The sequence below is a fragment of the Equus asinus genome, chromosome 19 (genome assembly GCF_041296235.1).
Source record: "Equus asinus isolate D_3611 breed Donkey chromosome 19, EquAss-T2T_v2, whole genome shotgun sequence".
Lineage (NCBI taxonomy): Eukaryota > Metazoa > Chordata > Mammalia > Perissodactyla > Equidae > Equus > Equus asinus.
The window spans coordinates 3,830,806-3,842,844 of record NC_091808.1 but is presented as its reverse complement, the minus strand read 5'-3'; the positions used below and the strand labels follow the sequence as shown (position 1 = coordinate 3,842,844).

The 12,039-nt window shown below is 42.8% G+C and overlaps 1 protein-coding gene across 5 annotated transcripts in view; it reads right to left on the bottom strand.

The window, feature by feature from the left end:
* The window catches only part of ILKAP (ILK associated serine/threonine phosphatase), a 32,509-nt gene that overhangs the window by 14,350 nt on the left and 6,120 nt on the right, over nucleotides 1-12,039 (bottom strand). The window contains exons 2-9 of one of the 5 annotated variants that reach the window (XM_014842833.2): nucleotides 10,733-10,798; nucleotides 10,206-10,262; nucleotides 7,585-7,704; nucleotides 6,145-6,271; nucleotides 4,316-4,422; nucleotides 3,847-3,940; nucleotides 3,480-3,567; nucleotides 1,923-2,044 (exon numbers count right to left, since the gene is read on the bottom strand). In XM_014842833.2, the coding sequence (XP_014698319.2) occupies nucleotides 1,923-2,044; nucleotides 3,480-3,567; nucleotides 3,847-3,940; nucleotides 4,316-4,422; nucleotides 6,145-6,271; nucleotides 7,585-7,704; nucleotides 10,206-10,262; nucleotides 10,733-10,798 (781 nt within the window). Of the gene's footprint in view, nucleotides 1-1,922; nucleotides 2,045-3,479; nucleotides 3,568-3,846; nucleotides 3,941-4,315; nucleotides 4,423-6,144; nucleotides 6,272-7,584; nucleotides 7,705-10,205; nucleotides 10,263-10,709; nucleotides 10,799-12,039 lie in introns of all 5 variants that reach the window. The other 4 variants (XM_014842834.3, XM_070489266.1, XM_070489267.1 and 1 more) reach the window with 4 other exon arrangements.

Below are 12,039 nucleotides of genomic sequence, written 5' to 3'. Positions count from 1 at the left end.
ACCATAGTCAAGTGCTGGGAAGCAGCACCACCAACAGTGACCTTATGCATCTACTCAAGTGAGGCGCTATCAAGTACGCAACATTTCCCTGTCAAATATTTTTGCTAAAAACATTTACTGTGACTCTAAAGAGGCCTTTAGGCCTAACTTCGAGTTTACAGGAAATACATGCAAACAACTTAAGTGATACCATGAAAAACCAGGCAAACTTGGAATGTTGCTGACCCTACACAACCACTGGCCTGGACTACCCATATGATCCAAGCCTGGACAGAGTGGAGACCATTCTCCACTGAAAGATGCCCATTCCAGGTAAACATGAACGCTGACTGGGCCTGGTGTCAACAAGACTCCTTGGGGACAACTGGGGAAATACAAATATAGAAGGGCTATTAGATAACCTAATAAAACCGAAGGAATTACTATTTTGTGCGGTGTTACACCTGCAACTAGCTTTCTAATAGTTTGGTCTAACACATAAATACACAGACAAAGCAAACATGGCAAAATGTTAACTACTGAATCTAGGTGGTAGATATTGAAATGTTTGTTTCATTATTTAAAAATTCTTTCTGCATGTTTGAAAATTTTAATAATAAAAGTGGGAGGGGGTGGAGGAAAAGAAAAAGCATGCCATTCCTGTCCTCGGGCCGGAGACCGGGGCACAGCCTGGCCCTATGCTCAGGAGCAGAAGGCTCCTGCCACCTGAGCCTCCCGCCCCCCCTTCTCTGAAACGAGGGGCTCACTCTGCGCCCACGCTGTCAAACCCTCTCTAAGGCATCTACATACTGCTGTCAGTAAGGGGGACTGGGAAATAGGAAGGACTGCAACACGGCTGAGCTTACTTTCAACCACAGAATTGTCAATGTCAAAACCTTTTCAAGCAGTTCAGGCAAAAGCAGAATTTTAAAGTCACAAGAAAGGGCAGAAAAGGTGCTGCTGACACTACATGAGGGTCACGTTCTCAGGCATTAACCTCCACAGCAGTCACAAGAACAGCAGTCAAGGTGGAAAAATCAGGCACAAGCTCTGCCCGCAGTCTGAAACCAGGCCTCTGATCCTGCTGATGCTCAGGTAAACGGCTGCAACCATGATCCAAATCACCTGTTACTAACCCAGGAGCTTCTGCACAAACCAGGAAAGTCCTGACTCCTCTCCAGAGGCCTCCCTGTACCACTAGCTGGAACCAGCCTGGAGCAGTCCCACAGACCTCCCCAAACAAACCACAGAAGAACAGGTATCCCGCAACGGTAAGAACTGCAGTCTGACAGAGAACATCACTGCCCCCTGATCTCCAACGGAAAAGAAAATCATAATGGTCAAACTATAAAAGGAACCAGAAAAACACTTCTGGTCAAATTCATAATGCAGTGTCCTTGAAGTGGAATTCTCCTAAAGTGCAGACAAGACTTAAGCCCTCCTTTAGCTACCTTAGGGAGATGGCACGTGACACACCAGAGCAGGCCCATGGTCTTCAAAGATTCAAGAGGCGAAACAGAACTGCAGACAGAGCCAGTTAGGAGAAGCTGTTCCCCAGGAAGCCCAGAGATGGTCTGCACCACCACAAATATTTATGTCTTAACCACCTCAGATTTTCTATCTGGAGAATGCACCTAAAGCTGTAGCTTATTCAGTTGTGATAAATGACAGTATTTATGAAAAGTTCCTAGGCACAGAATTTGAGACAGGTCTCTTCCTTTTGCAAATGTAGGGAGGCGTGTTTCTTGTACACAATTTTTGCTCCCACTTGGGCGTACAGGAAATTCTACAACATTCATTTACCTATTTTACCAGGTTACACCTCAGACAGAGCCTCATCAGGCTGACGACTGCAGAACATGGAAAATTCTACCCCTCAGAGGTCTCGTGGCCGTTTTTACAGTAAACGACCTTCCCCAGAGTTCCCATCAACCCCTGCTTACCTGACATTCCCTCCAGCCTTCTGTATTCTCATGCGTTCTTCATACTGTGTTGGATTATGCTCCTTGCTGAGGCTTAAGGCTGCATGTTTTTGACTCTCCTCATTGTAACGACACAGGATGGCCTGGGAAGATGGAGATTACAACAGCTGTGAAACTCAATGAGCCATGCACCGAAAGTTACCAGCTGAAGAGAAAGGTTAACAATGGAGTTTCAAATTCAGCCTCCTCCTGACAAACCTGAGTTCAGAGAGCCAAGCATGGAAGAAGTGTTAAGTAGCAACGTGGTGTCTTGGAAACACCAAGTAAGGGAGAGAAGCCCCTGGTCTGGGTCTCAACTCTGGTACAAACTCTGCTGGATGATCACAGGCAATGGCTCACTCTCTCTAGGTTGTCTTCTTATCAGTGACACGAAAGGGAGGCACTTAAGTATCGAAGTCCCTTAGGTGTTACCATCCTTTGAGTCTACAAGAGGCAAGATGAGGCTGACCAAGTGCGTCTCTGTGTCCCCCAGCTGCATGTTTATCATGTGGTAACTTCCAGATAAGCTTCTATTTTACAGAGGAGGAAGCTGAGGCCCAGAGGATAAGTATCGTGCCTAAAGTCACACAGTAGGGCTAGGATTGAAATTTGGGTCTGACACCAGCCTTTTTTTTTTCTTCCCCAATTTTACTTGTGCAATTTTTTAAATCATTTGGTCTAAACACACACGTACTAGAGACAGTCTACTGGAGGATCGCCAGAATATGAACTCTACTACGGCAGGGACTATCATCTGTGATGTTCACTGCCGTACCCCTAGTGCCTGGTATTTATTTATAAATCACCCTGAAAGCAACAGGGGTTGGGCCATTATGTCCAGATCTGAAGATGCCAGCTTAAGAGTGGGAAGGGTCACTTTGTTACTGTGACTGCTGAAGGAGCAGGGAGGCTAGCTGAAAAAGCAGCAATGGAAATACACATTTCATCCTGACGGGGGAGGAGGAAAGGACTGCCACCAGTCTTGCAGAGCATCACCCTCCAGCTTACGTAGTTCCCCACAACTGTGACTGGGACACAGGATATCACCAGTGGGAAGTAACTGGGTTTTCTCCCTTAGCCACGTGGACTGGGCCCAATGGATGATCAGCACATCACCTAGCAGGTTTCTAGCTACAGCTTTTGAGTTAGTTTGCAACCACAATGATTTTGAGGCAGGGATTAATATTTTCCATTCAATACTGCCTGAGGTCAGAAAAATAAAGTTGAAGAATATTTAAGCTACTTGCATACCCAATTAAATTCCAACCCACAACACCATCTAGACAGAATATGCATACAAAAAAAGAAAACAGAATGGATCTGGGTTTTAAAGCAGAAGAGGTCTGTTAGAGGGCTTCCTCCTGCTCAGCTGCTGTTCCCTACCCAGAACTTACACTCTGCAGCGGAAGCCCCTGCAGCAACCCCACAGGACAGACTTCAACCCCGCCAGCGTCATTAATCTTATCCAACAAGTGCTGCTATGGCTCCTCCCCCATATCACATGCTGGTATCTAAGTGGGTGGCTCCAGAGCCACATACCCGACTATCTCCGAGGTTGGCAATATAAAGAATGTTGTCTACAGCCAGAACACACGTGGCAGTGGACCCATCTTTCCAGGCAGGCTTCCTGGGGGGAAACACATCAGAAATACAGTCACCACCAACACGCTAACACCTTGAGACTAATTTCCAGAGTTGAATAGGAAGTGTCTTACACTTTAAAATGGACTGTTTCCTTGATATGTGCTTTTTTTCTGTTTCCAATTAACAGTTTTAGGAGCTTACTAGATGCTAGGTACTTTTCAGACAGGGAGCATTAGCATTAAACCATATCAGAAGACCTGACATGCGTTTGGGAAAACACCACACACTCTCCACTCACACGTCTTCACGTGGTTAGACTTACTGGCTGGAAGCTTGTTTAAGGAACTCTTCATCAGTATGCTTAAAGGTGTCCAAAAGGCATCTCTTCACGGTTTTCTCTACACTGATCACGTCTCCTATTACAAAAGGAATAAAAGAAAAACTCTTAAGAGGGAAGATCGTCATCCTCCCACTGTCACTTTGCTTTCGTACTGTGACCAGGAACACCTGTAATTCCTCACCTACAAGGCAGTGCCATTTGTATTTGATTTTGATAGTTTCCCAACTGTGAAGGCAAGACGCCCACTTGTACCCAACGACACTTCACAAGAGGTGCCCCTCAGAGACACGAGAAGTTGTATACTGGGCTCACCTCGGAGCCCAGTGCCCTCAGCCCTACTCTTTTAAGATCATCAATCATTGTTTGACTAAAGCCAAAACGACATATCTCAGTGATTGACACAAACAGCAGACACCAAGACGAACATGAACGATTTAGTTCTCAGTCTCACCTTTAGGAAACTTCCTGATTAAGTTCTGATGCAAATTCTGTGCAGCGAATTTTGAGGCTCGAATTCCTCCATGTCCATCAAAAACAGCAAAATATGAAACCCGGGTACTGCAGGAATGAATTGAGAGGCTGTAAGATTCTCAGAGCAGAGAGTCCTCCTCTCCATTAAAGCTTCTAAATCTTAAACAGTGAACGTTAGTAAGACAGGGAAGTCCTGCTGCTAAGACACCAGTCACACTGTCAAGAATGGGAAATAAAGGCCATAAGTAACATTAACTGAGAAAACATTTAAAAAGCTTTCATGGTATTTTAAAATTAAAAACTCACACTTGTTTCAAAAATCAAAAATTATTAACTGATTTTTCACTGAAGATGAAACTAAAATTCCTAACTTTCTTCTATTAAAACCAGATTTGTTTAAACACTAATACACAGATAAACAGTTACTGTTCTACACAGTCAAAACTATCTCTAAGGGCAGGGGGTGGTTCCACAACTGTTATCCAAACTTTGACCGATACCTAACTCTTGAAGTTTATCTTAACAGTCTTATTCCTGCTCCCCTTTCAAGTTTTGACAGAAAACTCACATCTATGAAACAAATGGCATGGCATTAAATAATAAACTGTTTCAAAAAAGAAAGAACAAAAATACTATGAGAAATGACCTTCACCCTGCAGAGCTGCTCTTTTTTCAAACCTTTTTGGAATGGCTTTTCAATTTGGGACATCACGAGCCATGAAAAAATGAACTTCCTCTGGTTTGTAACTCAGAACTGCTATCTCACAGCATGGCATGTGCTACGTAGGGTGTTCCCAGGTAAACCTGTCCCCTAAAATCTATCTGTCCCATGGGGATCTCCAGAAGTCTCTTTCCTGGCTTTAAAAACAACTTTAAAGCATAGTCCTGATCTTGGTGAGCAACAGCAGTCTAACAGCAGTGAGCGTGTGTGTGTGTGTATATATATATATAGATATAGTCACCCCCACACGTGACCAGGCACCCTGCAGGGGCCACCACCTTCTCCCAATTAGGCTTCATCTACTGGACAAAAGCTCTGACACCAATGGCTCCAGCACACTGTACGTTAATGACCTACTGGTGTCAGTTAACAAATGTAAGGTATAGATTATGTAATCAAGGAAATTAGGTGGTGTATGTTATGTAATTACACATTATAATATATATAAATATAATGCATGTTAACAACCAATTCAGTGTCCTACCTTCCGGTTGCTTTTCCTCCATGTCTAAGACCTTATCTGGAAAGTTTCATTTCGCTTGTACAGGTTCAGGAAATTTTCCCCTTCTTCTTGACGTCACTCTACTTTTGTTCTCTCTCTGGGCCCTCGCTATCTGCACTAGCTCTCCCTGATCACTGACTCACTGCTGTAATCAGCGGCTTCCACCTCCATCCTCTCGGTCAGAGTAAGAATGCTCCCTGCCAGAAGCTCTTCAGATACTGGTGAAGAGTACCACACCCTAAAGACCCACAATGTGGAGAGTCATTCTCCATTTAGTGGGGTTTCTCAACTTCAGCAGGACGGACACCTGGGGCTGAACAATTCTTTGTTGTGGGGCTGTCCTGGGTGTTGTAGGATGTTTAGCAGCATCCCATCCCCCAACCAGAGGTCAGTAGCATATCACCCTGTTGTGACAAACAATAACGTCCCTGGGGGGCAAAATCAACCCCAGCTGAGAACTACTGACATTGAACCAAGCGGCTCAAGTGATATGTCTTTCTAATAAATACAAACTGGTTACAGTCCAAAATCCAGTCAGATCAGAGACTTTCATGCCAACCAGGCTTGCTGGGGTGTAGACACTCACATGAGGGATGACGGGGGTTTACACTCCTCGGTGATGTCATTCAGAATGACATGGGCATCCTGCATCTCCTCCCGCTCGCCCTTCCGCTCGGCCACATAGCCTTTCAAAGCAAAGATTGCTGAAGAGGCTACGGAAAAAGAGAACAAAAAGCCAATACAAAACTGTGCCCTTCCCTCCAGAAGCCCTAGGCCCAGAGCAAATGAGAGGGAACTCTGGCTGCTTTACTCAGCAATGGCCTAATGGTGCAAATACACTAGACTCCTCAAGGCATCTCCCAGCTGCATGTCTGTAACTAAAATCAGACAACTGTTGGACAGGGCCAGTCTCTGAACAGCGGAGAGAAGACAGGAGACGACAGTAAGATAGTACAGAACAGCTCCATTTAAAAAGCCCTAAGTCAAAGCACCAGAGTGTGCTGCCATCCCACAGAAGCAGGGTTTGAATGGAGGGAAGGAATTACGTGCAAACCTAGTCTTGACAATAAATCCAACGAGGACAGAAGAATTCCTAGTTTACAGAAATGCAAGTAAGTACAGTTTATCCCAAATGTCTTGTTGCACACCCTGAAAATATCTATTTCCATGCTTAAAGCTGGAAGAATTTGAACAAATGGTAAGATCCGTTGCTTTTACTTTGAATAAAAGGATAAACGAGTCCAGTGAGCCACAGAAATCTATTGATACTGAATGGTTAGGCTGGTTTAAGCTCCCTTTCTGAGACCTAGGGCCATGGAAATAATAAAATGAGCACTTTCAGAAGAGCTGTTGCTGGCAGGCGTAACATTCTTTAGGCTAAAGGCAATGATAAGCTAAGCTGAAGACCAGGTCTTCACAGCTGAGCTGGGAGTAAGGCCTTCCACACACCTCTATGTGTATCTTCCAGCTTCATTCGGGATCGTTTGTGGCAAAAGACAAAGTGGTCTTGTGCAGTAAGTGAAAATCCACAACTCTCTCTCTTCAGCTGATATTTTTCATTTCTCCCCCATGAACTCTGATAAGTTACAAAGCCGATTACAAACTTCAATTGCTTTTTCCAACCTCAGGCTCTCTCAGGAGGCTGCCTGCTGAGCTACTCACAGAATTCAAAGTGTTCATCAACAGCTTGTAAACAAAGACAGGGAGTCAGAGAGAAGATGAGTGCTCCATAAGCTAAGTGTTCCCTGGAAAAGGCGAAGTAAAACTACCTGTGTTTTTTAACCCTTCAGAACAAATGTCAGTTTCCTGTCTGACCAAAGGTAACATCAGAGATGTACACGGAAAGTAAAGAGAGAAAGAAAGCAAAAGAAAACTTGGAAATCTGTTTGCAAAAAGGGAACCCTACCCGCTCCTTGAATACAGACATAAAATGGAAGTATTATAATCAGAAAGCTGAGCTTGTTTTTGCTCTGGGTTGTTTTAAAATATGAAGTCTAATACATTTGTTTTCAAACTGTCTGAAAACCTTTACAAACTTTCTTTTCCACAAGCTCTTCACTGCCATTCTTCTCTTCTTCAGAGGTTTTTCTCTTTGCTCCTTTCCCTTCATTCTTTACCATCTGGGATATCGAAGTGTCAAGAGAACCTGGAAATAAAGTAAAAGCCAGACAGAAACAGAGCTGTAGACTGTTAGAAAGACCGTCCCGAGCAGAGCAGGCTGCACCCCAGCCCGCAGAGACAAAGGCTTCTCATGGTAAAACAGACATTCACGTCTTTGGGCTACAGCGCATACATGATGCTTTACATCCACAGGCCCTTATTCATAAACAGGGAAGTTTCCAAAATCTGCAAAGAGACACATCCTGAACAAGTTCAAAAAAGTAACAAGTGCCAAAAAAGGCTTAAAACGAGGTAAATGTCAGGCTTTAAGAACTGTATGCATCCTGAAAAGCGAAAAAGGGCTGCCGAAGCCATTCCCATTCGCAGAGGGATGAATTTGTGCACAAAGCCAGAGCTAAGAGCACCTGCAGTGTGCGTGTGTTTTCGAATGAGAAAAGCCTAGTTTCAAATTCCAGCTCTGTCACTCACAAGAGGTGCACCCCAAGGGAAGTTACTTAACCTTCCAGCCTCAGCTTCTTCATCCATAACATGGGCAGAACACTGTCATCTCACAGGGTTGTTCAAAAATTGATGGGGACAAGGTATGTACAGCACTTATCACAGTGCCTGGTCCAATAAATGGCAGCTGCTGTCATAATTACTGGCCCTACGTATTCTCTGCATTTAGGGATAAAAGCATACAACCATTTATTCAACTTCTCTTCGCCAGACATTTCTGAGTACTGCGGAAAAAATTTCCCAGCCCTCAAGAAGAGTCAATTACTTGCAAAAGGACAGATTTCTGCAACAGTATGACACAACACATATATCTCACCCCATACAATAAGGCAAATTGACAGAAACTTTGAGAGACATTTCTAAAAGACTCTCTCCGTTAGCCTCTTGTTGCTTACTTTTTGTGTTCCAGTTTTCCCAATGTATATGCAAAAGAATCTTCTGTTAAGTTGCAAAACAGAGAAATTTTTAAAGCTTTGTTATTGCCTTCTAATCAAATTACATTGTAGTCAGAATGTAGCCTGTATATGAAATCAATTCTTTATTGGGACTGACTTTATGGCCGAGAGTATAATCAATTTTTGTAAATGGTCCTTGCCTGCTTAAGAAGAATATACGTCTTCTCAAGAAATCCAAAATAACAGATGCAAGATTGGATTCTACATCCAAAAAAATCAAGCTTGTTCAAAGTGGCGCTGAAACCTTCTACGGTGTTACCAGTTTACTGTCTTTTGCCCTATGGATAACTGAGACATAGCTATGCTGACTCTTTCTTTTATTAAATCTGTTAAGAGCCCAGTTTGCATTTATTAACTTTCATTATAACTAAGAGTTCAGTCATCCCTCAATATTCACGGGGATTGGTTCCAAGAACAGCCGCAGATACCACAATCTGCAGATGCTCAAGTCCCTTATATAAAATGGCATAGTACAATGAATACAGTCGGTCCCCCACACCCTCTCGGATACAGAGGGCTGACTGTACTGTCTTTACTGGGAAGGTTTTAGGCTAAACTGTATGGGAACCCTGTAACTTTTTGGTATGGGTCCACAGCCCTGAAAACCTGAGAATTCTTACGTAAGATGATTGTAATACTTTTTGTAAATACGGGACCTATACTAATCTAATCTATTCTTTCTAGACTAGTTCCAGTCATTTTATGGTAATGAATTAGTAATACCAAAAATCTGAAGCAGCAAGTGTATCTGACAATGCAATGAAGGTTTTTACATCAAAAGATAATTCCACATGAAAGAAGATAGCCTGCATTCCCACTGTCCCCCTACGCCCTACCCTCTCCTTCCTTTAGGGGAGGAGCATGTGAGAAGTTAGAGGAATCTGCTCTAGGCTTCCCGCTGCTTAACTGAGACACAGAAAGAAAAGCTACATATATATGGGACTAGGTAGAGCCAGTGTTAATGAGCTTGACAAAAATGACATCAAATCAATAAAAAATCTTGAGAATGTATAAGGACTGACTGGAAAATAACTAAGGTCTTGAATTTCAAAGAAATTCCTACACATCATCTGTACCAGTCACCAACCAGTGTCATTCAGACTTCATCTTTTTAAGGTCAAAATTTTTGTAATGTGGGTGACAGAAAACAGAAGATCTACTTATTTGTACTTATGGGTTCAAGGATATGGAAAATACTTTAACTGTATTTCATATATGCAGACACTTCTGCTGGATACATTTGGGTCTGTCAGGAACATTACAAACCAGAATGACAGACTCGGAGATTTTTTTTTAAAAACATTAATAACAAAGTTCAAAGTAAATTATAGAACCCTTAATTCTTAAAGTTGTAAGAGGATGAACCTCAAGAAATAAAAAATAATCACAAAAAATGATGTAGTATTTAGGTATCTAATCTTTTTGCTTCCACCTGATGGTGCCTATTTAGTCTTAATAGACTTTATGTTGTACTATGATTTAATGTCATCCCAAACCCTGTTAAAAGCTATAAGAGTAAAACACTATGTACTAGTTCCATTAGTGCATTGGATGTTTTTCCCCTACCACTTACCTGAATCGCCACTGCTGGCTGGTGGGAGGTCATCAAAAAGCAAAGGTCCCCCTGATCCTGAAACACAGCAGAACGCCTAGTGAGCCCACAAAACCTGCATGAGGCTTAAGTTTCAGAATCCATCCCACCAGGAACCTCTGCAGGTCATTGAAATAAACTCAAAACTCTTGTGTCAATCCAGTGGCCACTCACAGTGCGGTAAATAATGTCTTGAACCTATTTTATTTTAAAGTCCTATCATTTCAAAGGAAACAAAAACCTGCCTTAAAGAGTTAAATCTTATTTCAACTAGTAAAGTAAACACTCAAATGAACCAGAGAAAACTGCTCAACATTTTCACGCAGTTTCTCAGTGCTTGTGACTAGCAGATTTTTCTGCCTTACCTGATGCCATGGATTCAAAACTTAAGACAGTCCAACACCTAAAACATCTGTGTGTTGAAAACGGGGGAAAGGGAAAAAGATTGAGACAACTACAATCCCAGGATGACATGTTGACACACACCTGGGAGAGCCTGAAGACTGTACCTGAGTCAGTACTGCTGGCCGGAGGGAGGTCATCAAAGAGCAGAGGTCCCCTCTGAGCTTCCTTCCCTAGAACAGGGAACACCCGCTTAGAGAGCATTTGGTCACCGGCCAGGAGGGCTTTTCAAAGGGGGATCTTCTAAGTTCGCTACTAAATCCAAATTTTCTCCTCACTTAATTTAAAAAATATTTTTTTGACATCTATTTAATATGGACATTTGTTTCCAACAGTTATAGTCAACATAAAAGCAATGAAAGATGACCCAACAGGCATTTTAAGGACTATTGGGTATTTTGAGGAAAACAAATATTTTTCTTGATAATTTCATTATTGATAGCAAAAAACATTGAAAAATATTTCTTTAAAAGTGAATCCTGGGGGCCGGCCCCGAGGCCGAGTGGTTAAGTTCGCTCACTCTGCTTCGGCGGCCCAGGGTTTCAACGGTTCGGATCCTGGGCACAGACATGGCTCTGCTCATCAGGCCACGGTGAGGCAGCATCCCACATCCCACAGCTAGAAGGACCCACAACTAAAATATATAACTAAGTACTGGGGGGCTTTGGGGAGAAGAAGGAAAAAGTAAAAAATAAAAAGAAATTTTAAAAAATAAGTTAAAAAAAGAATTATATTAAACAAAAAAGTGAATCCTGGGAAGAAAAAATCTGACTCTAGAGCAAGAAAATGGTAATCTGGTACCTGAAGATAGAACTTAAGAGATGGAGGGAGTCTTCAGAGATCTACAGTCTTAATAAAATCCTATTTCAATAACTGAAATTAACTACCAAGTAGAATCTCAAAACAAACGAACACAGAGCCGACAAGAGGCTTGAGGGAAGCAAATCTGTCTTGACTCGGCCTCCCAGCACAGTGCCCAATTCAGCAACAATCCCCGGAGAAAACGGGGAATTTCAGATACTCCACGATAAACTCTGGAGAAAGTCAGGGAAATTTTTTATCTAAAACATCTGAAGATTTACATACCAAAAGTCCTTGCCTTAAACGTTTCATACTCAATTATCCCGTGCCACATAAAATTTGACCACCATTCCTTATTCTCCAGCTGTTCCCAAAATTTCTATTGAAGCTATTAAATGTATGAACTGGCAACAGAAACGGGGAACAAAGGGCCGAAGACGAAGGTGCCGGCTCATGTCCTGTGAAGTCCAACACGCTGACTCAACACAGGCTTTGTCCCACCTCCTGTTCTTCAGAGTTCAAGTACAGAAATGTGCTCCTTTGAAAACCAATTCCCAAGGGCCAGCCCCCGGAGGGCCTAGTGGTTAAGTTCGGTGCGGTTCATTTCAGCAGC